The sequence below is a fragment of the Camelina sativa genome, chromosome 18 (genome assembly GCF_000633955.1).
Source record: "Camelina sativa cultivar DH55 chromosome 18, Cs, whole genome shotgun sequence".
NCBI lineage: Eukaryota > Viridiplantae > Streptophyta > Magnoliopsida > Brassicales > Brassicaceae > Camelina > Camelina sativa.
The window spans coordinates 4868996-4896050 of record NC_025702.1 but is presented as its reverse complement, the minus strand read 5'-3'; the positions used below and the strand labels follow the sequence as shown (position 1 = coordinate 4896050).

General features: G+C 38.0%; 5 protein-coding genes across 8 annotated transcripts; 3 read left to right on the top strand and 2 right to left on the bottom strand.

Moving 5' to 3' along the window:
• LOC104760559 (WD repeat-containing protein 26-like) lies at positions 581 to 3659 on the top strand. 2 transcript variants are annotated; one of them, XM_010483498.2, is made up of 6 exons: positions 581 to 1836; positions 1983 to 2084; positions 2487 to 2807; positions 2901 to 3221; positions 3306 to 3423; positions 3484 to 3659. In XM_010483498.2, exons 1-6 carry the CDS (start codon positions 1183 to 1185, stop codon positions 3501 to 3503), a joined length of 1536 nt encoding a protein of 511 aa, XP_010481800.1. In that variant the 5' UTR covers positions 581 to 1182; the 3' UTR covers positions 3504 to 3659. The 2 variants fall into 2 exon arrangements, with proteins under 2 accessions (XP_010481800.1, XP_010481799.1); XM_010483497.2 differs by having other exon boundaries at positions 3306 to 3659.
• On the top strand, positions 10641 to 14985 carry LOC104760557. 3 transcript variants are annotated; one of them, XM_010483495.2, is made up of 14 exons: positions 10641 to 11022; positions 11259 to 11426; positions 11529 to 11645; positions 11735 to 11819; positions 12102 to 12210; positions 12306 to 12373; positions 12476 to 12601; positions 12674 to 13494; positions 13630 to 13830; positions 13914 to 13974; positions 14130 to 14243; positions 14335 to 14448; positions 14578 to 14662; positions 14767 to 14985. In XM_010483495.2, exons 1-13 carry the CDS (start codon positions 10922 to 10924, stop codon positions 14641 to 14643), a joined length of 2151 nt encoding a protein of 716 aa, XP_010481797.1. In that variant the 5' UTR covers positions 10641 to 10921; the 3' UTR covers positions 14644 to 14662; positions 14767 to 14985. The 3 variants fall into 3 exon arrangements, with proteins under 3 accessions (XP_010481797.1, XP_010481796.1, XP_010481798.1); XM_010483494.2 differs by having other exon boundaries at positions 14578 to 14686; XM_010483496.2 differs by having other exon boundaries at positions 10643 to 11022; positions 12680 to 13494; positions 14578 to 14686.
• Positions 17533 to 19983, top strand: LOC104760556 (alcohol dehydrogenase class-3). Its single transcript, XM_010483493.2, has 9 exons — positions 17533 to 17645; positions 17786 to 17922; positions 18063 to 18109; positions 18199 to 18524; positions 18832 to 18914; positions 19011 to 19086; positions 19197 to 19354; positions 19443 to 19604; positions 19689 to 19983. The coding sequence occupies exons 1-9, from the start codon at positions 17612 to 17614 to the stop codon at positions 19803 to 19805; spliced, it is 1140 nt and encodes a 379-aa protein (XP_010481795.1). The 5' UTR covers positions 17533 to 17611; the 3' UTR covers positions 19806 to 19983.
• Positions 20396 to 22274, bottom strand: LOC104760555 (cytochrome P450 89A2-like). Its single transcript, XM_010483492.2, has one exon. It carries the CDS (start codon positions 22171 to 22173, stop codon positions 20629 to 20631), a length of 1545 nt encoding a protein of 514 aa, XP_010481794.1. The 5' UTR covers positions 22174 to 22274; the 3' UTR covers positions 20396 to 20628.
• LOC104760554 lies at positions 22430 to 24636 on the bottom strand. The gene is made up of 2 exons (XM_010483491.2): positions 24410 to 24636; positions 22430 to 24165 (listed from the first exon to the last, which is right to left on the bottom strand). The coding sequence occupies exons 1-2, from the start codon at positions 24516 to 24518 to the stop codon at positions 22577 to 22579; spliced, it is 1698 nt and encodes a 565-aa protein (XP_010481793.1). The 5' UTR covers positions 24519 to 24636; the 3' UTR covers positions 22430 to 22576.

The following is a 27055-nucleotide window of genomic DNA, read 5'->3' as shown; positions in this document are numbered from 1 at the left end:
TATAATTAATTTGGTTCTACACACAGTTAAACCACCATTTTATTATTTTGTCAACATCATCGATGTTAGAATATTAGATATCTAGAACAATGTCTCTTAACAATGTTTTACAAGAGAATTATCCTAAATAGCATTAAAATAAGTTTTTTAGACAAATATAATACACAATCCACTAATTGACACATTTATAATATTTAAATTAATTTTTTTTAAACTGTCTTAGGTTTGGATTAACTATTTTACATTAGAATATAAGTTTTAGGGGTAGATTTTTAGTATTTAAAGTTTAGAGTTTAATTTTTGAAACATGATGCTATATTTGGAGTTTTAGAAATGACAAAATTTGGAAACACAAATTATTTTTATGCTATTAGTGAGGATTACTCATTTTACAATAGTAAAGACGTTTTCTATACTTAAATTAAATAATTAGATGTACATATGTTATATTTTATCTTGATAAAAAATGTATACATTTAAACGTGAAAATAAATTATTTTGAGAAAAAAATTCTTTTAATAGCTCGTATAGAAAATCAAAAATATATAAATAAGATAATGAGTAACTGTATAAGCCTTAACGATAGGGATTAGCGATAGCACTTAACGATCCGATATTAACACATTCCTTTCAATCCACCTCTGCCTCTTTCTCTTCCTCCATACAGATTACAGAGAGAGAGACTCACCCGAAATTAATTGAAATCTGTTTACAAGATTTTGATTCATTTCAAGCCTTGCCTTCTTCTCCTTCTTCTTCTTCTCGTTTGAACTGGTTCTTTTATTTATCTCTCCGTACGAATTTGGATCTAGCAACCATCCATTACTCTTCTCGCATCTTTGTGTTTTCTTGCTTGGAGCTGTATACGTTTATATAGTGTATCCGATTTAGTTTTTAGTATTCGTTGATTAGCTTTTTTTTTTAGGCTATTTTGGGAACCAAATTAGGTGATTTGCTTCTGAGTTTGGGAAATTATATAGTATCTAAGATTTGGTGATGCTTCTAAGAGTTTTGGGTTCTTTGGTAAAGTGTCATACTTTCAGCGGGAAAATTTGTACTTTCCTTTGTGGACCATTCAACTATTGAATGTGGAATGATTGCTGAGAATCTTTAGTAAGTTATCATCATCGAGACGTAAAAGAACTTGTCTTTTTTTAAGGCTTAATTAGAGTGTGATTCCAGATGGAGAATGGGTTATGGGAACTTTTAGGTTCAAAAGGGTTATTGAAAAAACATGAATTTATTAGGGTTTTGGTTCAGTGCTTATACTCATTAGGATTCAAGAAGTCTGCTTCTTGTTTGGAACACGAGTCTAACATCTTGTATAAGTCAGTCGATTTCGGGCTTCTCGAAAAGCAAGTTTTGAGTGGGAATTGGGATAGTTGCGTTGCGGTCCTGGACAGGATTTTTGATAGTTCCAGTGATGACACGAGAAACACGGCTTTGTATCTTGTGTTGAAGCAATGTTTGGTTGAGTATTTGAAACAAGGTGATGTTTCTTTGGCCTTGAATGTGCTACGGAAGCAAGCTCCGTTGTTAGGGATGGGAAAAGATAAGATTCACAGGCTTGCTTGTGATATTGTTTATTCTAAAGAGATGGAATCCGGTGAAGCAGACAGCTTTTTGGTTCAGGATTTGAGGAAAAATTTGTTGGTTGAACTTGAGAAGTTGATTCCACTGCCAATTGTTATTGGTGAGAGAAGGTTGGAACATTTGGTTGAGTCTGCTGTGCTGCACCAGATTGATACATGTCTGTATCATAACTCATGGGATGCAGTTTCACTTTACAAAGATCACTGTTGCGGTAGAGATCAGATTCCTTCCGAAACAGTTCAGGTGCTGTTTCTCTGCCTTATTAACCTTAGATGTCTTAATTTTGATACAGTAGTTTCAATTTCTTTAAGATGATAGAGAAAAAGCTATGTTTTCTGGCCTTTTTGTCACTGGTTCTTATAGTTTCTCAATCTCATATTATCTTGCAGATTTTGATGGCACACAAAAATGAAGTGTGGTTCGTGCAATTCTCTAATAGTGGCAAATATCTGGCCACTGCATCAAGCGATTATACAGCTATGATATGGAAGGTAAATATCTTAGACCATTGGTTGCACTTTTTTTTGCCTAATGTCATTGAGAGAGAGACTGTATGAAGTAGCTTTGATTGGTAAGAGAACCTTATGAGGAAATGAATAACATTTTGAAACAAAGGAAATAATATTTTGGATTTCTTGGCTTGACGCTTGGTATATAAGGTATAAACTAGAAAGCCATTTGGTGACAACAGAAAAGGACAATATGTTGCGATTCATAGTGATTTGTCGTTTCATTTAACCAGCTCGTGGTACTTCAGTGTTGATAAACTTTGTGTGTATTTCGTGTTAGTTTTCTGTGATCAATTTAAAACTGTGTCTGTGTCTTTAAGGACTAAAATAATTACTTCTGGTCTTGTGACACCAGATCAATATAATTTGGTCTTCTTGTTACAGGTACTGGATGACAACAAAGTCGAACTGAAGCACACGCTTGAGAGCCACCAAAATCCAGTTTCTTTTGTTTCGTGGAGCCCTGACGATACTAAACTGCTAACATGCGGAAACGCTGAGGTTCTTAAGCTATGGGATGTTGAAACAGGTGTGTTGAGACACACATTTGGAAACAACAATACCGGATTCACGGTCAGCTCTTGTGCATGGTTCCCTGACTCAGCTCGGCTTGTCTGTGGCAGTTCTGACCCAGAAAGAGGGATTGTAATGTGGGATACTGATGGAAACGAGATCAAAGCTTGGAGAGGAACGAGGATTCCAAAGGTCAGTAGTTTTAGGTGAAAAGATTTACTTATATATAGGTTCCTTGTTTTGGTCTTTGAATTCTTGAAACAAATGTGTACAATTTCCCAATAGGTAGTGGATTTGGCTGTGACGCCGGATGGTGAGAGTATGATCACAGTGTTTTCGGATAAAGAGATCCGAATCTTGCATTTGGAGACAAAAGTCGAACGTGTTATCTCTGAGGAACAGCCGATTACTTCCCTTTCGGTTTCGGGTGATGGTAAGTTCTTTATAGTCAACTTGAGCAGCCAAGAGATACATCTATGGGATCTTGCTGGAGACTGGAAACAACCATTGAAGTTCTCGGGTCACAGGCAGAGCAAGTACGTGATACGGTCATGTTTTGGTGGGTTGAACAGTTCGTTCATTGCCAGTGGAAGCGAGGATTCACAAGTAAGCAGACAATACACATAACAACACAGTTTCTTTTTGGTTGATTTTCACTTTTCAGTGAGATTGATCTGATGATGTTCACAGGTGTACTTATGGAATCTGAAGAATGCAAAGCCACTTGAGGTGTTATCAGGTCATTCCATGACTGTTAACTGTGTGAGCTGGAACCCGAGAAATCCCCGGATGCTGGCCTCTGCGAGTGATGACCAGACCATCCGTATATGGGGACCGGGCAAACCGAACAATCCGGAGAATTGGTTAGATAACCAGAAAATGCAGTAGCTTTAAACCAGGACCTAGTAGCTTCACGTTTGTGTATAGTTCATTTCTATTTATTTTTTTGTTTCGTTTGTTCCTTATTGGGGGGCCTTGCAGAACGATTTCTTGCTTTTTGACTTTTGTTGATACGTTGTGGTTTTTGAAGAACCGGATTTGAGACATGAAATGAAACCAAACCGGTGTAGGCATAAAACAGAAACGAGCTATATGTGAGATAAGTGTTAGGTGGTCGGCAGTAGTTAGTTACCATGTGGTCTTCCGTTACTTTAAACAGAATTTGATAAGAAATATGAATTTCGGATACGCCCTTTAACTTCTGATACTTCAATATCTGCCAATATTTTTTGTTTGTTTGTCAGAATAGGCCATATTTCTTTTTTAATTCAAGTAGAATCGTTGTAGACCAAAGAATCCGTTAAATAAATCGCCTGATTTGCGTTCGTAAAGTCACTCGAGTTGAGAGGACTGATAAAGCATTTGCACCCGCATTTTTCTTTAAAACAATCAGATATTTCCTTAAAACTTAATATTATACAACAGGTTGATTAACCAATCCGATGTATTTCTTTTTTGGTAAAATATTAGATATTTTTTTAATATCTTTTTTACAAAATACAATTATAATAAAAAAAACTAGAAACTCGAAACCTATACATCATATAACAATACAATAAAATACCACAAATAAAAAAATGGGAATTTAGCAAAGAAAAACTATATTTCACTAAGACTATCACCAGTTCAGCACCGCTCTCAACGTTTCTTTAAAAAAAATTTATCATAATTAATAGTAACCACTCAAAAGTCGACACCTGTTGATATTTGTTGAGAATCGTTGTTTCCACAAGCTAACAGAAGAAACGATTCTCTTCTTTATCTCTTCTCTTTCATTATTATATTAATTTATATTAGCAACCTTGTTAATTAGTACTTACCGGTGGATATGCCCTAAGTGACTACTCTAACCACTAAAAGGTAATATTCACTATAATACATATATTATTGACATGTTTGACACCCAAGAAAAACAGTTTGTGTTAGTTATGTAGAGTTGGGTTGACAATTTACTATGATGTGGGGTTTAGTGTTCCTACCACCACCCCGAACCACCACCATCATCCCCTACCAACCACCACTATCATCCCATACCAACCACCAGCCACCATAGTCGGCCACTACCACCATCTTCGGCTACAAACCACCATCACCTCCGTCTACCAGCTGCCATGAACACCGGCTACCGGTGACCACCATCTCTGGCCACTAGCAACTACCATCTCCGGTCACAGGCCACCAGCCACCTTCGACCACTAACCTCCACTTCCGACCAACTTCTAAGCACCACCCATCGAAAATTGCCCCTAAAAAAATAAACAAAATGAACATGTTTTAACAGTAAAAAGACACGAGAAAACAATATTATTTAGGCTTCAATTGATAACCATGATTTAAGAAAATAACGAGGAATGTGATATTACTCTTCGATGCTCAAACTTTTTACCATTTAAAGGTAATGTTGTCTCCACATCATTCCTCTAAAAATGGGGAACAATAGAACAAAAATATTCCTCCCAAAAAACTGATGTAATGAGGAAAAATAGGTAAAAAACAAACAAATATTAAAATTCGTTTATTATTTAAAATAAATAAAATATGTTTATTAGTAATATTTCAGTCTTATAGTATAATAATTTCATATTTTCATAATATATTAACAGAAAAAATATTTTTGATATGAATTTCATGTTAAATTAATGAGAATTTGTTATAAATACCCTTTTTGAGATACCCCTTTTCAAAAATACCTCTTTTTGAACATTTTCATTTTTACCCTCTTTTACACAATTACAATGTGTTAAATTAATTCTTAGAATTTATTTTATAGGTTTGGATTCTCAATTTTATATTTAAGGATATAGTTTTTAAGAGGTAGAGTTTAGTATTTAGGGTTTAGGGTTTAGAATTTAATCATTTTATGTAGGGAATTTGTTAGAAATACGGTTTTTAATATTTCCTTTTCAAAAATACACCTTTTTGGTTATTTTCATTTTTGCTCTCCTTTATTTTTAATGACTATTTTACCCTTACATGAAACTTAATTTAATCAATAAAATGAAAAACAAAATTATCTGACTTATTTTCCCGCCAAAAAAGTTACCGCCAACAAATTTTCTAAAATTTTTCCCGCCAAAATTCGACAAAAACAATTTCCCGCCAAAAAAAATTTACAAGGCTTTTATAAGGTTTTTAAAAGGTTTACAACCTTGTAAAAGCGTTTACAAGGTTTTTAAAAGGTTATTAAAATGTTTTTAAAAGATTTTTAAAAGCGTTTACAAGGTTTTTATAAGATTATTATAAAAAAAATCTTTTAAAAATATTTTAAAAGCTTTTTAAAAATCTTGTAAACGCTTTTTAAAACCTTTTAAAAATCTTGTAAACGTTTTTAAAAAACCTTTTAAAAGCGTTTAAAAGGTTTTTAAAATATACAAAATTCGAGAACTATTTTTCTAACTAGTGTGCCTGTTATTATGGATCAACATTCTTACTTAATATTACACTTGTAAATATGTAATAGATTATACTTATAATTATGTTATTCATCTTCATATTTGTGATTATTCGAGCTTGTAGAACATGATCTGCCATTTGTATAATCTGAAGTCGTGTTCTATTCATCAGACCACCATGTGGATCAATATTGCACAATAACATCACTGGACATCCTATTTTTAATCGAAGGGCATGGTTTGGTACACCTGAAATCCTCACCGTGTTTAAAAATATGGGCTATATGCAAGATTTTCTTTTGCTCGTTTGTCGGAAGGGTCCAAACTATGTGAACTTAAATAAACCCTTTCTTCTCCTGCCAAACCAAGAAATATTAAAACTGAACTTCTATTTAATTTAAAAATAAAGAAAACAATAGTATAACATTAGTTTATGATTAATGAAATACTAACCTTGTAATCTTGAAAGCATGTGGTCATTTATAGAGTTGACATCATCATTAGTTGGACAAAAGATAGCTCTACTTTGGAAAAAACTTGCATCATGCTCTGAAGCAAACAAATCTCCAAAGACTGTGCATTAATGGATTGTATAGAGAGTTTGTTTCGGTTATAAGAAATTAATCTGGGATTTTAATATCAGCAACACCATCATTCAGCTCATTAAGTCTTCTTTCTCCAACATCAAGAATCCATTTCGAGAATAATTCAATTTCCATGGCCTCTTTTGGAAAAATGTTTTGAAGCAACCTTATATTTTTCGTCAGGCGTAAAACTTTACAATGATTCCAAAGATAAGGTGAATTCAACGATGAGTTGACTATTTGTTCTCGACCAGCCCCAACGATAACAAGTAGAATCTGTCGGAAATCACCACCAATAAAAGAATGACCTTTCCACCAAAAGGTTTATCATCAGGATCACTCATTATGTCTCTTAGACTTCTATCCAAAGTTTTGAAGCAATATTTACTCATCATTGGAGCTTCATCCCAAATTATCAGCTTTGTTTCTTGGACTAATTGACCTAGATCAGAAGACCTTTACATGGCGCACATAGATGTTTCATGAACATTTAGAGGAATACTAAACCTTTAATGAGCTGTTCTGCCGCCTTGTAACAAAAGAGATGTTATGCCGCTAGATGCTACATTTAAGACAATATCTCCTCTTGATCTGATCGCTGCAGATAAAACTTTCCAAAGAAATGTTTTACCATTTCCCCAAAACCATATAAGAAAAAAACTCTACCTCTGTTTTGTAAAGCCGCGCCTATGATCTCATCATATACCTTCTTTTGCTCTTATGTAAGCATATGCAACCATTCCTCATGATTCTTTTTTTATTCGGTTTGATTTCAGAATCTTCGTTCATCTGCTATCAACAGGTTTAAAACTGGTACATTCTCATTACGTAGTTGTGGTAATGTTTTAAAAGCTTTTAGTGAAGTACCATTCCTTAACAGCTGTGTTGATCTCATGTAAGCAACATATTTTCCTTTCTTCATCTGTTAATGTGAGTTCTGCATTATAAATTTTTTTATAAATTAATTTTATTGATCCTTAAAATGAGAAAATCTTAGTTAAAAAACTGAAGATTAGGAACTGAACCTGGTTGCTTCAAATCTGTTTTTTACGTCTTAGTATATCTTCTGATAATAATTTCCAAGTCTCTTCTCATACAATATGAGGCGTACTCAAAACGGCTAAGAGTAGCATCCTCACAAATATTTTACGGACATACTTTGGAGAACACATGAATTGTGCTTCTTTGATACCTTCAATATATTCTTTGTCATAATCTAACAACCCTAGAGCATCGCAAGCTTCATGATACGTTTTGTGTATGACACCATTCACTGTTTTTATGTCATCAAAACTGGTCAGACCTCTTTTGGAATTAAGAAGGATCCTCATATGATATGCATCGTCTATGACTGGAGGAACATAATTAATTCCCCTCTCATTATAATATAAAAATGAATGTTAAATATTTTTGATATGAATTTCATGTTAAATTAATCTTAAGGCTTTATTTGAAAATTATATGAATAGTAAAATAAATTAAGAGATGTTATATCGTAAATAAAAACTAAAAGAAAATTAAATTACCCTTCAAATTTTATTGTAGGTTAATACTAATTATTAATATTTATCATAAAATACATAAAATTTAATTCACAAATTTTGTTTTAAAATCATATGTAAAACTCATTATATATACATTAAAAGTAGTATTACTATATTCATTGAAATATTTTGTTATTGTTTGGTTACCATTTATTATTTTGTTATTTTCTGCAATTTTTTTTTGTAGTCAACCAAACACTATTTAGAAAAGAACTCCACGGTTGGTTGTCCAAACCGGCGGGAAAATGTTTACAAAGGAAATTGTAGAAATTAAAGATCTAGACGACCGTGCAAGGCAATCCGCCCTCAGATTGGAGGAACGTGTAATCTTCGACAAGGAGAAGAGTTGAAAAGCTGCCCTTAGCAGTTAGCATGTGGAAGACGTCTAAAATATTTTGAGAATGCGGGCCAATCTTCATGAGCTTGAATCATTGCTACCAATTCTGCACAGTCCATTGCGAAGCACTGACAAGACACTCTGTTTGCAAGAAGGCACCCCATAGCCCAAATCAATGCCTCTAACTCTGCATGAAGCGGGGAAGGACTTCGCCGAAGACATCGGGCACCCAACAAAATAGTTTTATCATGGCCATTTTCACACCACGACCCAAAACCTGAGTTGGAGTCGGATCCTTTCCAGGACCCATCAATTTGACAACAAATTAAATCTCTTGACTCGAAGAAGCCGAGGGGATCCCAGATTTTGGCAGATCTCATTACGAGGCAAATCCACTACCTGAGCCTCGGCATCCTCCCAAAATATCTGATTGCTTACAGCCTGATTGATCACCTCCCCAGACGTAAATTGTGTGCCTTGAAAGACATTTTTTTTAATTTCTATCCTTCCAAAGCGACCATATAATCCAGGGTAACCTATGAAGAGAATTTTGAATATCCGAATGAGAAGAACCTTGCCTATAGATGAAATCCAGATTGGAAAACACCGACTCATAAAGAAAACCCCCCGAAAATATTGAATCGGAGATTCCTCCCAAATTTGACGCGATTGAGGGCACTCAAAAAGACCATGGTTGATTGTCTCACATCCTAAGTCACACCTTTTACACTTACTATTATACTGAACCCCTCGATGAGCCAACTGATCCGTCGCTGGAAGGGAACCAGAGGCAATTTGCCAAAAGGAATGTATAATTTTAGGTGGAGCGTGGAGTTTCCATGCTTAGGCTCTTAAAGCCATACATGTTGGGCAAATTTCTACCTCCGGCACCATCTCCCTAGCCAAACCATAATCTCAACGCACCAAATAATTCCCAGATTTTGAAAAATCTCAAACCAACCTATCTGGCTTCAAGGACTTGCTTAAAGTCATACTCCGGATAATCCGAATATCTTCTGGGTCCATAAACTCGTGAAAAATTGGTAAATGCCACTCCCTGGTGATCGGATTAATTAAATGATTAACCATTAAATTTGGTTGCAATAATCTACCCCTCCCATTAGCCGGTCGAGGATGTTGATCAGGGATTCAAGGATCCAGCCATACAAAAAGACTAGAATTGTCACCCACTAACCACCGAGCTCCGTGCAGAACAAGATCTTTTGTCGAGAAGATACTCCTCCACCCAAAAGATGGTGAATGGAGGGTTTTCGCCCGTATAAGATGTTTATTCTGAACATATCAACCTTGCAACACCCGAGCAAACAAGAAATTCGAATCGGATAAGACACCAAAAAGGGTAAATAGAATATATTTTCTACATTTTTTCATTTCCAAAAAATTGTTTATTTTCGTTTTGCATTATTTTTTTTATTCTCTTTATTTTTGTTTTTTTAAATAGTTAAGAGCCTTGAATTTTTGTAATTGGTTTCCAAAATACATGGTAACCGCCAAATCGCAACCACCTTATCATCAATGAATAAAAAGAAACTTGTGCTGTTAACAAGAAGGTACGATCAGTGAAAGCCAATTTCGCTACCAACATTGATTAGAACTAACCTATACAATGGTATGTCCCTCCATAACAAGGAACTCACCCAGCATTGTTGAAGATTATGCATGATGATTACTTCATATATATGTCAAATGCTACGTTGTTCAAATATATAACTTTAAATTATTACATATATACACTTAAAAAATGTACTAAATTAATACACAATTCAAAACATGATCTTTTACATTTTTCTATATTATAATAATTGAAAATTTTAACTGATTCATAGATGTAAATTATAAATAATATAATATCCAAAATGATAAGATCTACACAAAATAATCACATGATTTTGAGATAAAATCAAGAACTTAGTTTCCAAAAATGAAAAAAAAAATCAAAAATTTCAAAACAAAACTGATACACCTTTCCTCAAGGTCAGGTTCATTGGTACTGGTAGGAAACAATTGGGGGAAATTTCAAAATTGATAAAAAAAACTGATTAGGGATAATATCAAAAGACAGGTTGTTTAAAAGATAATCATGAAAAATTAGCAACTACAATATTATTACATAACATAGAAGACACACCACTTACTTAAAATAGAAAACAAAAATTAACATCCTTTTTTAACAACATCCATCTCACAGCGCTCTCTAACACGGTCCTGATCCTGAAACAAGCAAAACACATAAACCTGTTTAGGTTTCATCGTCGGACGCGCTCATCAAACAAAAAAAGTCCCCAGACGAAAATTGAATCCATATCTCGAGGGGACGAAGCGCGCGGCGATTCAGATCGGAGATCTCAACCGAGATCGCCGGTGAATTAGGGTTTTTTTTTGTACTTCTTCTTAAGGTGGTTTGGTTATATGAATTTTGGATTTGAAGATGACTCAACCTATATGTTCGTCGTCACAAGATCAATCTTCTTCTTCTCCTCGCTCATTGATCCCTCCACGCAAATCGGTGGCGAATTTACACCGCCGCAGGTTTCTATTTTTGTTTATGGATTACGTTTTTTTCGTGCTTTTGTAAATATGTGTTGCCCCTCTCAATTATGGGAATTGGAACCGTCTTGTTTCTGTTTTTGTTGATTTTTGCATTAGATCAAGGCGTTACGAAGCTTTTGTTTAGCTTCAGTTATTGAAGAAGAAGCATCATCATTTGTGGGAACTAGATCTTGTGTTTTCTATCTAAACTTGGGAATTGTGAATTTGTTGTTTAGGGGGAGGAGTGTTTTCAGCATGCTTGTTCAGAGGGAAATGTCACCAAAGGCAAAGTTTGTGCCAAGGAAACGTTGGGGTAAAAGTAGATGGCATACTGATTCTTCTTCATGTGGAACCAACACCGAACCTATGAGAGAGACGGGACAATGTCAAAATCTTACTTCATGGTACACTTTGATGTTTCTTGTCTCTTTATTGCAAAGGATCTTGTCTTGAACATTGTTTTGAGATTTTTCTTATTGTAATTGATGTGTTTTCTTTGTATAAAGGGTTGAGGCAGAGTCATTGCAGCATTTATCTGCAAAATATTGCCCTCTTGGAACTCCTCCTAGGTCGACTATTGCAGCGGCTTTTAGTACTGATGGAAGAATTCTTGCTTCTACACAGTGAGTTATCATGGGGTATATATCTTTTGTTCTTTTGCATTTTGTATTTTGAATTCACACAGTTTTTTTTTTTTGTTTGTTTCGTGTAGTGGTGATCATACTGTAAAGATTATTGATTGTGAAACTGGAAAGTGCTTAAAAGTTCTGACCGGCCATCGGAGGACTCCTTGGGTGGTGAGCATACCTTTTCCCAACTTTATTCCTTTCTATGTTTGATATGTAGTACCTTTGTTAGAACATAGCTATGTATAGATCATTCAATCTCAGGCAGTGAAATGAATTTTGGCATTTGCTATGTTGCTTGTTTGAGGGGTGTTAAGTTATGCATCTTTGTCAGTGTGTTGCATCCTCAAATGAGCAGTAAATTTGTTTTTGTTACTGTAGATCAGATATTCATCTAGGTTATGTAGCCCATTCCTCTTATATCTGAATCTAATGTTATATGAGCTTGTACAGGTCAGATTCCACCCGCATCATTCAGAAATAGTTGCTAGTGGAAGTTTAGATCTGGAGGTCCGCTTATGGAATACCACAACTTCTGAATGTATTAGATCTCATGCATTCTGTAAGTCCTCCTAGGAATCAAATCACTGTGTTTCTTTGTCGTAGCTCTGCCTATCATCTTACCAGTTTTAATTTCTTCTTTTTTTCTCTTACCAGATCGGCCTATTGCTTCTATTGCTTTCCATGCTGAGGGTGAACTACTTTCTGTTGCTTCTGGTCATAAGGTCATTTATCTCTTTTAAGCCTCCCCATGAAACACTAACCAGTTGTAGGTAGCACCTCCTTACAGAAATTTTTTATAAAGTTGATTTCATGATATTTTACAGCTGCACATGTGGCACTACAATAGGAGAGGAGAGGAATCATCACCAACCGTTGTATTAAAGACGAGGCGCTCTGTGAGAGCTGTACACTTTCACCCTCATGGGGCACCATTTCTCTTGACTGCAGAGGTGAGCTACCTTATAAAGATTTTTTTAATAGTTTTTTTCTCCATTCTGTCCGCTTATATTTCTTACCTTAAGTGGCAGGTGAATGAAATCGATTCATTAGATTCTTCAATGTCTAGAGCAACATCTATGGGTTACTTAAGGTATCCTCCCCCGGCTATCTTGTTCACAAGCACAGAAAGCAATCAAACTAGTGTGGCAGCAGAACTACCTCTTGTCCCTCTTCCACACATGTCCGTGCCTACAACTTCTGGAGATGATCAAAGGATTGGTCACTCTACTGGAGATAGAACTTCTCCTGCAGTTGATGGTATGAATGTAGATGAAGCTCAACCTGTTGGAAGAAATCGATTAGATTTCCCTGAGCTTGGACAGATGCAGCAATTATTTCAGTTCAGGGATCGAGTATCCTGGGAGTTACCTTTTCTACAAGGGTGGTTGATGGCTCAAGGTCATGGAGTTGCTAATTCAGTGGTTCCTCCTACGGGCAGTAGTAATCATGGTATCTCAGCTCCATCTTCAACACCTCGTTTATCAACAACCAGTCTGGAGGCTGCAGTAGCGTTATTAGAAATCCCGAGTAGTGTTAACTTACATGCGGTTTCTGGAAGAGGCGGAGCACAGGAACAAACTTCACAACCTCAATTCTTGGGATCTGGATTACCAGAAGGTGTGTCTTCTCGTAACAATCAACATGGAAGTGATGCTCAACCTGTAGTGAACAGGGTCCAGTCTGAGCTTGCTACCTCAATTGCTGCTTCGGCTGCAGCAGCAGCTGCTGCAGAATTACCTTGTACTGTCAAACTCAGAGTGTGGCCACATGACATCAAAGATCCATTTGCGCAACTTAAGTCTGACAGATGTCTATTTACAATACCGCATGCCGTCCTTTGCAGGCAAAGCTCCTTCTCTTTAACTTAAGAGAAATGTTTTTTACGTCGACTCCTTCGTTTAGGCTTCATTCAATGCTTATGATTCTAATATTGCTATTGGATGTATATTAATATTTCTGCCTCTTTTTATGTGTTCAGTGAAATGGGAGCTCATTTTTCACCATGCGGGAGATATTTAGCGGCCTGTGTTGCATGTGTGTTTCATCATGCTGAGGCAGACGCTGGACTGCAGACACAAGCGCAACAAGATTCGGGGCTTGCAACTTCCCCAACTCGACACCCTGTGACAGCACATCAAGTCATTTACGAGCTTCGTGTGTATTCTCTCCAGAAGGAAAAGTAACTGCCACTTACCGATATCTCATTGTGCTAATTCTACCATCTTGAAATTCCCATCCCTAATGTGATTTTTATGAATACAGTTTTGGTTCAGTACTGGTGTCACGGGCAATCAGAGCTGCGCATTGCTTGACCTCTATCCAGGTTAGTCGCCTTTTAAGGGTAATCAAATTGAATTTTTATGGCTTCTGTTCAGATGGTATTGTGTTTATCCGTCCTTCACTTGTTTTAGCTGATGTACTATTGTTTTAGTCGTAAGTTGTTGAAAATACTTGAATAATTGAGAAATCTGTTTGTAGTTCTCACCCACGTCGGAGCATATACTGCTTGCATATGGGCGGCGTCATGGTTCTCTATTGAAGAGCATCGTTAGTGATGGTGAAAAAACATCACATTATTTCACAGTATTGGAGGTAAAGCCTTATGCTACTACATCTGTATCATGGTGTGTTTTATATACATTCTTGAAGATGACAAAAATATATTGCTGTGTGGGTTGGTCAGATATACAGAGTTTCAGATATGGAGCTTGTGAGAGTGCTGCCAAGTTCAGAGGATGAAGTGAACGTTGCTTGTTTTCATCCTTCTCCTGGAGGAGGTCTTGTTTATGGGACAAAGGTAAAACATATAGAATATAATTGTTGTCTAACAATGCTCGGTTTGGGAGTTCGGGTTTTGTTATATATAATCGACTACGAGGAATATGAATATGAAACTGGCAACTCATGACTCATGGTTTTTGCGTAGGAGGGGAAACTTAGGATATTCCAGTACAATACAGCTGCAACCTCTAACTTCACTGGACCATCCTGAGGAGAAGAAGTTGTCCGAGGTAGCGTAAATTATAGTGAAGAAGGTTGGATCTTTGTCAAAATAAAGAAAAATGCCTAAACAGTTAGGATGATCTGATTGACTTAACATATATGATTATTACAGGTGCGTTAGAGTGGTAGCGAGCAAAAAGCAAACATAGGTTTCATCATCAAATATTTATTATCTACTCCTCTTCGCACTCTCTTGTTAAAGGTAAAAGACTGCAGGAAAAAAAAAATGTAAAAAGAAAGAAAGTAAGGAATTGGTTTAGTTTTGGTTGTAAGTTTGTAACAACGTCAACACCTCTACAGATTAACAAAGGAGACTTCGTTTTTAAGTAAACAGTCTTAAACAGTTTTAGTAGAGTTCAATCTCTTCACTCCTCTCTTTCTTTCTCACTCTTACATAGAGGACTCGATATTCGATATTCGATATTTGAACTGATCGTAACCTTTGCGTAAAAACCGAAACTATATTACCAAATCATTCAAACGGTATTAGTTGGAAATGACATATTCGATAAATGATACAAGTAGTTTATATTTAAATGCCTAAACGTACTTTTTATGAATTTTATTAACATTCATAATCCAAACTTTTTTTTGGTAGAAGAGAGGAGACAAAGTCTCCTATAATTTATTAAAAGAAAAGGACCAAATTACACTCGAACACGACGTGGATGGGAAGATCCAGTCTCATCCCCTAGAAGCTCAGCATTAAGCACGTCCGGACAAACATCTAAAAGCTGAAAACCCAGTGGTAAAGAAAAAGCATAGTTAGCTAACCCGTCCGCAAGACGGTTAGATTCCCTATAAATATGAGTAATACGGACTAGCCAGTCCCTTGAAAGAAAGCCATAGCACAAACGTACTAGGAAAGACAATGGATGAGAATCACTTATCCCTGTCTTGAGAAAACTAACAACCAGCTCTGAATCCACCTCCAACTCCACACACCGCACATTGCACTCCCAAGCCATACAAAGTCCATAGTAGACTCCCCACAACTCCGCTAACAACGCCGAACAAATCCCAATGTTAAACGTAAAACCTCCGCACCAAAGTCCCTCGCTATCCCGTAAGACCCCTCCTGTCGTCGCATAACCCGGATTCCCTCTTGATGCACCATCGGTGTTTAACCCGGATTACTATTTACATTCATAATCCAAACTCGTCGATTTGTTTTTAATTCGGTATAGAGAAAAAAATGATCGAACTTTTATTATTATTATCAGTAGTGATACATTAAAAATAGTAAGAGAAAGGTGACATGTTTAAAGTTTAAATGTGTCTCGTCTAGTCCTGTGAACTATTAAACATGATAACATTTGCCAAAAATATTAAAATTTCTCAAACCGGATGACCTAAATTGTGTGGCTGAACAAATCTATCTCGTTAGATTTTTTTACCCGTAGAAAACTCATCTCGTGAATCCCATAAGAGAAGTGTCTACATTTATCATGTTTAATTTTGCAAAACTTATGGATAAAATATGTTTTAATATAAAAATTATTTTAAGATTGTATAATATAGAAATTAAACTATTTCATATATATTACAAACTATTAAACTATTTCATATATATTATTAATATATATTAGATCATTTAAAACTGAAAATCATTTATGTAATTATACTATTGGGCTTTATATGGCATGTTTTGTTTGATATGTATAATAAAGTATTCTTACTCTTGAGAAAGAAAAGAACAAAAGTGTGGACAACTTTGGTTTGAAAAAAAAATATACAATGTCGACCACTTTACCAAAAATTAGAAACGGGATGTTTTTGAAAGGAAGAGGTGAAGATGCAACTCTTCAGTCTTCCTCAGTCAATCAATCTCCCAAGAGAACGCCACTTGAAAAATATGAAAATTATTTGTAACAATTGATTTCAGATTGTTATCAATGATTGCTATGATTTGAAAGTTTGGAAGATTTTTATATCAATTAGAATAAGTTACTACAAATTAGGTAAAATATAATACTTGCAAATCGTTTTTTGGAAATATATATCGTGATAATATCCACATTTTATGTTAATGTATCTATGATTTACTTATTTTTACAGGCATACAATCTATACCAATGAAGATCCGCGTCCCTTACCAATGAAGATCTGACGAAGTTATTCTTGATCCAAATAATCATATAACTGATGACTTAACACGCTTAGGATCCGCGTCCCTCACCTATCAAGATCTGAATCACTTATTCAAGAACCGAATTACTTTATAATTGGTGAATTAAAGTTTCGTTTAATTCTTCTCTTAATTTTTTCTTCGAGCGGCCGTTACAACATTTATTTTTTCTTCATCACCACAATCAGGTTTAGACTAAGGTCTAGTTTAGAATCAGACAATCAGTAGAATCAGACTAGGTCTAGTTTGACATTTCTACTGGGTGACTGGGCGTACAATTTAAATTGTTTAGTTAGATGGCCCATTTGCTTAGAGATATATACATTATTGCATAAAGTTGTTGATCCATTAAAAAAATCGGTTATGGACAAATCTCTGGGTTGATTTTGGATATGGACAAATGTCCTTTTATTACGAATTGTTAAGATCTTACTTGCGATAATCTCAAACTTGGAGAATTGGTCTATCTTTTACATCAGAAGATGTATTTTGAGTTTTGACACATTTTTTTTTTTATCTTCTGAAAAGATGAAATATCTATCGATTATTGTAATTTTGGACCAAAGTGTATGACATTATTATTATGTGTCTCGGGTCCTACTTCAAATCAAAATCGGAGGTCTCTCACTCGATTATTATTGACCCGACCCGACCCGACCCGACCCGAGCCGACCCGACCCGACCCGACCCGACTGGGAGTAATTACATTTCTAGCCCCATGTGAGAAGAAGAAAAAGAAGAAACGACACACCACCAAAGTGGCCACCAACAACACCACACTGCTCACTCTTTTTTCTCTATCTCTCAAAAATCTCTTCCTGCTGCGTCAATGGCGACTCAAGGTCAGATTATCACATGCAAAGGTATTGTTTTATCCTCGATCCTCCTCATCATCTCTTCCTCTTGGATTATACCGTTTTCTATCCCAGATACATGAATCTGATGTTTTGAAAACCCTATCTCTTCTCCGATTGTGATTTTTTTCCTGATTTGGATTTTCTAGCTGCTGTGGCTTACGAGCCAAACAAGCCTCTGGTTATCGAAGATGTTCAGGTGGCTCCACCTCAAGCCGGTGAGGTTCGGATCAAGATCCTCTACACTGCTCTTTGTCACACCGACGCTTACACTTGGAGCGGCAAGGTTCGTTTCTTCTCTCCATTTTTTCATTCATTTCTCCTCTGTAATTGTAATTGATTTGATTTGAGTTTATTTTATCGAATTTGAGTGTGTTAGTGAATCTATGTTATCTCAATAGGCTGAGTCCAAATGTTTGGTTACAGGATCCTGAAGGTCTCTTTCCGTGTATCCTCGGTCATGAGGCTGCTGGGTATGTTAAATGTTTAATCATCACTAAATCCAGTTTTCAGGGTTCTTTTATTGTTTTTGAGATGGTCGTTTTTGTTTTGATGGGAATAGAGTTGTTGAGAGTGTTGGTGAAGGAGTAACAGAGGTTCAACCTGGTGATCATGTCATCCCTTGTTATCAAGCTGAGTGTCGTGAATGCAAGTTCTGCAAATCTGGCAAGACTAACCTTTGTGGCAAGGTTCGATCTGCTACTGGTGTTGGGATTATGATGAATGACCGCAAGTCCCGGTTCTCGGTTAATGGGAAACCCATCTATCACTTCATGGGTACCTCGACGTTTAGTCAGTATACTGTTGTTCATGATGTTAGTGTCGCCAAAATTGATCCTCAGGCTCCTTTGGATAAAGTTTGTCTTCTTGGATGTGGTGTTCCCACTGGTAAGAGTTAAATCTATCTTAAGTTTCACCTTTCTCTACATTTCCTTTTGCTTTGTGGGACTTCATTAATTTCCTTTTGGTAGTAACGTAAGTTTAGAGTGTCCTGGCCTATCTGTATATTAATGTAACATCCACTGGTAACGTTGATCTGCATAGTTCTTCACCATTATCGTTATTCTTTCCCGACAGGAACCTAATTTTTTCACTCCGTGCTCGTTTCTTCTTTCTTTTCGAGTTTTTTGACATTTGCTGATAGAAATGAGCATTATGGTCTCTAACAGTATATCATGTATATGCGTCCTATTAGGTCTTGGAGCAGTTTGGAATACTGCAAAAGTAGAACCAGGGTCAAATGTCGCCATTTTTGGTCTTGGCACTGTTGGACTTGCTGTAAGCTACTGCCTCAAACTTTTTAATGCTTCCGTAATTCCTTTCTTCTGCAACAAAGAAAACCATTGTGGGTAAGTGTTGAATTGTGATGGATAGGTTGCCGAGGGTGCAAAAACAGCTGGTGCTTCAAGGATCATTGGAATTGATATTGATAGCAAGAAGTATGAAACTGGTAAATCTTCTTGTCTTGTCAAAGTGATAACACTGGCTTTGTTTAAAATGTGATTTTGGAAATCTTGTGAGTTTTACGCATATAATTGAGTTCCTTTTTCGTAATTTCAGCAAAGAAGTTTGGTGTTAACGAATTTGTGAACCCAAAGGAGCACGACAAGCCAATTCAGGAAGTGATTGTCGATCTCACTGATGGAGGTGTTGACTACAGCTTTGAGTGCATCGGGAATGTCTCTGTGATGAGAGCTGCATTGGAGTGCTGTCACAAGGTAAGTCATCCATGGACATTTATAAGATACTGTTTTAAAATTGTAGACTAGAGGATGTTGTCAAGAGCTAAAGACAATCACGTTGCAGGGATGGGGAACTTCGGTGATAGTGGGTGTAGCAGCATCAGGACAAGAGATATCAACTCGACCATTCCAACTCGTGACAGGTCGTGTGTGGAAAGGAACAGCTTTTGGTGGTTTCAAGAGTCGAACCCAAGTGCCTTGGCTCGTAGAAAAGTATATGAGAAAGGTAAGTAAAAAACTTTACACTTTAAGGCACACAATTCTTGATATCTTCTTCTCTTTCTAACACTTGACCGTTCAAATGATGCAGGAGATTAAAGTGGATGAGTACATAACACACAACCTGAGCTTGGGAGAGATCAACAAGGCTTTTGATCTGTTGCACGAAGGTACTTGCCTTCGATGTGTCCTCGACACAACCGAATGATAACAACGCCAATGATTCTCTCTGCTTCATCTCTGTGTTTTTGTGACTTTTGTCTTTCATCTGTAATGACGACTTCCTGAGCAATGGACTCAAAGCGTGTGTTCTGTCTCTCTGTCTCCCTCAATAAAGTTTCATTTTAAGACCGAAAGCATCATTATAATTGTTTAAACAGCACTCATTCCTGATTCTACCAATTCTTAAAGACGGAAAGTACAATTTTGGTCTTGGCACGTTAAGATTCATTGATTTTGGAGATTCATTGATTGTTCTTTGCTTTCATAAATGAAACTTTCTTATATATCAGAATCTCTGTTAGTCTCTGTTAGTATTTCATAAGTTTTGTATAATTTTATTTTTTATTTAAAATTTTAATTATATTTTATTTAAATTTAAATTATAAATAAAATTCAGAACCAATGATGATGAGAGATGTGTTGAGTGAGTTTCTCACAAGTTCTTAAAGTATCTCACAAGGTTTCTCAATGTATTTTCTTTCTTATTTTTTTTAATATTTTATATTTTCTTACCATACAGGCTCTTATGAAATATTATTGTATTAATCCGATTCATAAATTAGATACATACATATATATTTAACGAACTAAAATGTACTTTTATCTATAAAAAGTGTCTACATCATTATTAGTAAATATATCGGAACTACATTCCACAAATGTTTTTGTATATTAAGGTGGCCAACATAAACTTGAAAACAAACAGTCAACAACGATTTTGTTCCTAGCTAATAGAATGTACTTTACTAAAATTCTAGTTTCCATAGTTGACTCGACCAAACAAAGGGCACACAGTTTTGAATATTAAACTAGTGACTTCTCCTAGGAACAGCAAGAACCTTAAGGGGATGCTTCATGACGACGGTGAACTCGAGCCTCTCCGTCAAGTCAACTTCATGACCTTCTACCTCTTTCCATTGGAACTCTCTGACCATGTTGGCGATGTAGTACTCGAGATGCAACATTGCCAGCCCTATCCCCGGACATATCCTCCTTCCTGCTCCGAACGGTATCATCTTGATTCCTCTACTTCCGGTTATATCCACCACTTCTTCTTCTCCCATGAATCTCTCCGGCTTAAACACCATCGGTTCCTCCCACACCTTGGGATCTCGTCCTATGTCCGCCACCATGAAGTTGACTGTCCCCTTCTTCGGTACCTTGTACCCACCCAATACAGTGTCCTCCGTGACACGGTGCGGGAGTAGGAAGTGTCCCGGAGGATGCCTTCGAAGACCCTCCAACACAACTGCCTTTAGATACGGCATCTTCTCCACGTCTTCTTCCTCCACCTCTTTTGCTTCTTCCCCGACTACGCTTTTGATCTCCTCGTGTAACCTCTCCTGGATATCTGGATACTTCACGAGGTTCGCCATGATCCATTGTAGTGCTGTGGCCGTTGTGTCAGTCCCGCCGGTGAGAAACTCTGAGCACAAACTCACCAAGTCTTCCTCGTCCAGCTTCTTCTTCTCATCAGGAAGCTCCAAATCAAATAGAGTATCAACATATGATTGTACATAGTCTTTGTTGTCTTCTTCTTCTTCTTCTTCCTCCGACCTCTTCTTATTCCTCTCTTCAACGATCTTCCTCCGTGCATGTATCAACGGAAGCAGAACATCTCTCTGTTGTTTCCGAATCTTGAGAAATTCTTGCCACCTCTTTCGCAAAATCAGTTTGGTGAATTTAGGCCATATGTTGAAGATGTTGAATCTCGACAAGCTAAGGAGCTGTAGTCTCTGAATGAACTCCACTTGTTTGATTTGCTTCTCGTCGAGTTTATCTCCGAAACACATGAGAACAAGAAGAGCAAACATGGCATACTGGAGATGGTCGACGAGTGCGATCGGTTCTTGATCACCTCTGTGTTTACGAAAACTATCAAAGAGGATCCCAAGAACCCAGTGCCGTGCGTGAGAATAACATCTCACGCGCGAAGGATGAAGAATCTCTGAGGTGATGTTTCGTCGAAGAAGCCGCCACGTGGCTCCGTATGACCCGGAGCTGATGTTGTGTTTGTTGATGATCTTGCTGATTGTATCCGGTTGTGGACGGTCTGCATAGACTGAACCGTTCAGAACTAGAGCCTCGTGAGCGAGGGTACGGTCGGCAACGAATATGGCGGGGTGTGAAGTGATGCGAAGTGTGACGATGGGGCCTAGACGGTTGTGGACGGAGCGGAGATAGGATTCTAAGCCACCTAAGCCTTCCCGAAGCCACTGGAGTGTTCCGAGGAAAGGTAAGATGTTAGGGTCAGGAGGTAACGGAAGAGAGGAAGAGGTACTACGGCTGCGAAGGATGAGATGGAGAAAGAGAGACACCAAGAGAGAGGCCAAGATCAGTAACCATATCTCCATTTTTGGGTTCTAACTCTTATTACGTGTCTACATATGTATATAGACGTGTGTGGCCAAAGTCTTTTAGACTAAATACATAGTACATAGTTCACTGTTAGAGCCTGCGTATTCACTTATAAAATAATTTAATAATTTTCAGTCATACTTTTGAAATATTTATACATTTCAAAATTTGGAAAATTTTATGCGGTGTTTGTTGCAGCTCACGGGTCGAGAGATATTTGTAGAGATTAATTAAAGATAGAGACCGGTCTGATAGAGAAAACCACAAGTTTATTTCCTTTTCCTTCGATAAAATTAGTATAATCATTGCACGGAACACAATCGAAGAGAAGAAAACAAGAATATGGGCTTAAGAAATACACTACTCAAGGCCCATGTCGTAAAGCCCAATACAAAAATATCACCACCTCTCGTCGCCGTACCAATTATTCTTCTCCTTAGGTCCCGTCGGTCCTTCCTCGCCGGATAATTCAACCGGAAGCTTCCTCAACACAGCATCAAGCCAAGTCCTTAACCTCAAAGGCAATCGTTCATTCAATCTCTCAATCTCAGTTCTCGAATCATACACAATCTTCGGTCCCCACTCTCTCATATAACCTAACCACGGCGGCTCAACCACAACTCCTCCGAGATACTCCGCCGCCACAATCTCATACCTCAAACTCGAATCAACAAACAAATCACTTGCCGCTGTATCATTCCTTATACCAATCCCAAGCATATCAGATCCTTGTAGATACATCCCTGACGTAGCGAAGCTCGCATGACCATGCTTTGAAGAGTAAACCACAGCTCTGTTACTTCCTCCTACGAACTCAAGATCTTGAGGTTCGATCCATTCGCCGCCACTGTGTTGAGAGAAGTAAACAGAGTAAAGCTCGCCAGAGAAGTTACTGATTCTGAGTGTGAAATGTTCCCAATCACAAACGTGTTGACCTGTTTTAGCCAACGAGAGATTCATGAGCCCTAGTTTAAGAGTCGCTGGTCCGTTGAATGGACAAAAGATCCAAAACACAAGATCCGTGAACGTTCCTCCAAATGCTGGCTTAACGTGTACGTAAAGCTTCGCGCTCTCTAGGTCGCCACGTTTGAGTTTTTCGCGTCGTTGTTGGTCGTTTATTGGTAAATCGATCCAAAACTGCTTATCGTTGGTTCCACCATGAGGTAGATTCGATCCTGTTTCGTCAATAGGTTCATTGTTAATATCAGAGCTGCACAATACAGCACCGTTCTTGAAGAACCATGAGACGGAAGAAGGTAGATAGATTTCGTTAGGATGGAAGTAAACTCTGGGACCGTAGTGTTGGACCAACGCGTGGATTTGTTCGATGTTTGGCATTGCGTGTAAACTCGAATCGTGGTTTTTCAAGCACGCGATGGTACGGAGATGATCTTCTTCAGGGGAATGAGTTGTGCAGAAGAAGGTTCCTGTTGAGACTCCTTTACCACACACCCCACGGTCTGAAGGTCTTGTTTTCCATATAAACAAAGGCATGCTTAAAGAATCCGAGAAAGCAGTGATGAGGACTTTATGTGCTTCGCATTTATCGGTTAGATCAGCTCGAACACATCTAACTTGATCCAATTCAGGTTTTACAGGACTCGTTGTAACCAAAAAGCCGATCGGTTTGTACCCTTTAGGAGGCTGCGGTAACCAGAAGTAACCGCAAGATTCGTGTTGACGTTCTTCCGATAAGTCATTTGAGCTCCAGACCAATGTATAATCAAGTGGTTGCACAAGTGCAGGCTGTGTCGACTCCGAGGACTTTACTTCTCTTGCTACAAGGAGAAAGCCTCTTACGAGATGAGAGTCAGACTGACAGTAATGACCTAAACAGTGGAAACCTTCGGGTAAGTTGTCCGGTTTGTAAAAGGAAACACTCTTCTTGCTGTCACGAAGAGAGCAGTACCGCCATACGATTTCAAAGCTTGTGATCTCGGCGACTTCTATATCGCCAAGATTGATTCTTCTTGAACCGAAGCCTGTACCTGATCATATTCAGCTAAACATGAATCGGAGACAGAGAAAAGGAATCCAAAAAGAGAGATGAGTTCTTAAAAAAAGAAAGAAAGTACAAGACTGTTCCTCCTAAGACTTGTAAGGTCGAACAAGTTGTGTTCGTGGATTGCATCAAAAACTAAAGAGCTAAATTCAGACCAGAAGTATCAGGGAAAAATCTAAATTCAGATTACTTTCGGATCGGAATTGAAGAAGGTGAAACAGAAAAAATACCTGAAGGCCAGTGGGGAATAGAACAAGGGAGGGAGAAGGTCTCAGGCTTCTTCAATGGCGGTTGTAATTCTCTGAGATTGTTCCAATTAAGACATTTGCATCCAAACATTCCTCTCTCTCTCTCTCAGATCATCCGATCCGATGGTTCGCGAAACCGACATATATCTAAAGCCTTGTTGGGTCCCAATTCTTTAATCGTCGAGAAATTTCGATTTTGTTATAATTATTTCTTCTAACAAAAAAATAAATTCATGAAAAACACAACATATATAAAATACATATTTTTTTTTTTGGTACTTCACAGGGAAGAATTTCCCTGATATTATTAAAACAAACTAAAAATGTTTATAGGAACATTCCGGGGACACCCACGTCCCAAAACATCCGTACGTAACAAAGACTCGACCTCACTTGAAGCCGTACTAAAAGAATGAAAAGCCGTACTAAACGAATGAAAACCTAACGGTAAAGTAAATACATAGTTAGCTAATCCATCGATAAGACTGTTAGCTTTCTTATACACATGTGTCACACGAACTATCCAGTCCCTTGATAAAAAGTCATGGCACAGTCGCACCACGAAAGACAGCGGATGAGATTCTTGAATCCTTGTCTTTAAATATCCCACCACCATCTCCGAGTCTACCTCCAACTCCACTCTCATGATCTTTCGTTCCCAAGCAATCACTAGTCCATAATAAACACCCCGTAATTCCGCCAACGGGGCCGAACACCGACCAATGTTCAAAGCAAAACCATCACACCACCTCCCTTCCACTTCCCGCACAACACCACCAGCCGCCGCTAAACCAGGATTTCCTCGAGATGCACCATCAGTGTTAATCTCAAACCACCCCTCCTGCGGTGGCACCCACTTCACAAGAATCTCCCGTCTTCCACCACCAACACCCTCATTCACCCGTCGAACTGTAATAAACTCTTGCGCAGTCTCCTTAATGAACTGCACTCTATCGCGCCACACTGTTCTCTCCAAAAACATTTCCACATCGCCACTTCCAAGCCAACCAAATAGCCAAAGCAAACATAACACACCAATGAGAACTTACTGTATCTCCACTACCGCCTAGATTTTCAAATAACCACTCGATAAGAGTCTGAGAAAAGAATACCCGACGTTTACTCACCGGGACAACCCGTTGCCACAACCCTGCCATAGCCGGACAGTCGCGGAGAACATGCATTATGGTTTCAAACCCCCCTTTACACACGGAGAAGACTGCGGAATCAGTAAGGTGACGACGAAGTCTTTCCGCATTCGTCAGAATCACTTGCCTAACGACTAACCAAAGGAACACTGTAATCCTTTCCGACACTACAACTGTCCAAATACGTGCATAAAACAGACCCATATCTTGCCCCAAAAACTCTCTCATCGTCAGCAGAGCATAAGCAGACTTGACAGTAAATTGGCCATCCACAGTCTCTCCCCATGCCATACGATCCCGTGCACCCGTTATATTATCAATTACTACTGTAGTCAGTTCAAGCCTTTGATCCTCCTCCAAAAAAGGCGATATCCTGGTCCAATCCCAGCCAAGACCATTAGACCAGAGATCACTTGCTAACATTGTCTCATACCCCACGCATTTTCCTACCATCTCCTACCACCCAACGCATCCCTTTGAAAATCACTTCTCTCAAATCCACACACACACTCCTCCAGGTAGAAGACCAATTACTCTTCACCTTAAACCAATGAGGGTCACGAAATGAACCAACCTTGTACTTAGCTCGTAACACCTTAGCCCACAAACTAGTTTGATCATGAAGTAGCCTCCACCCGACCTTAGCTATAACAGATTTATTCATCTCGCACGATGTCCGAATTCCCAAACCACCCTCCCGCTTGGGACGAAAAACCTTATCCCAAGCAACCAGATGAATCTTACGTTTCGGTGTAGAGCCCCATAAGAAATTACGAGATACTCGGTGCAACCTGTCCAACATAGAAGCCAGCAAAATAATGGTACTCATCGTGTGGATAGGAATGGAGGACATAACAGACTTCGTAAAAGTAATCCGGCCCGCAAAACTAAACATTTGACTCTTCCATCCCCGCCAAATGAGCTGAAACCCGTTCAAGAACATCTCCAAAGGTGTCCCTATTAATTCGCTTATGTAGGACTGGCATTCCTAGATACTTCCCCAACGCCCGTGTAACCTGAATGCCACTCTCATCACTGATTTGTTGCCCCAACTCCCAAGAGACATTGTCCGAAAAAGAAATTTTAGAGTTCTCCAAACTCACTTTCTGCCCCGAGGCCAAACAGAAACGCTCCAACACCTTCCTCACAACTCTGACTTGGGTAACAGAAGCTTCAGCAAACAAAATGAGGTCATCCGCAAACAGGATATGAGAGAGGTAAGGACCACCATTAGACAAGCGAATTGGTTTCCAAGCCTTGACCCCAATCTCCTTCTCAATCAAGTGGCACAACCGCTCCATACATAACACAAATAAATATGGTGAAAGAGGATCACCCTGCCGCAAGCCTCTACAAGGTTTAAATGGTTCAGTCTTCTCACCATTCCATAATAAACATATATCCGGTCCAGCAACACACTGCATTATCCACCCAACCCATGTATCATTTAAACCTGCTTGCTTGAGGGTCTCCTCCTGAA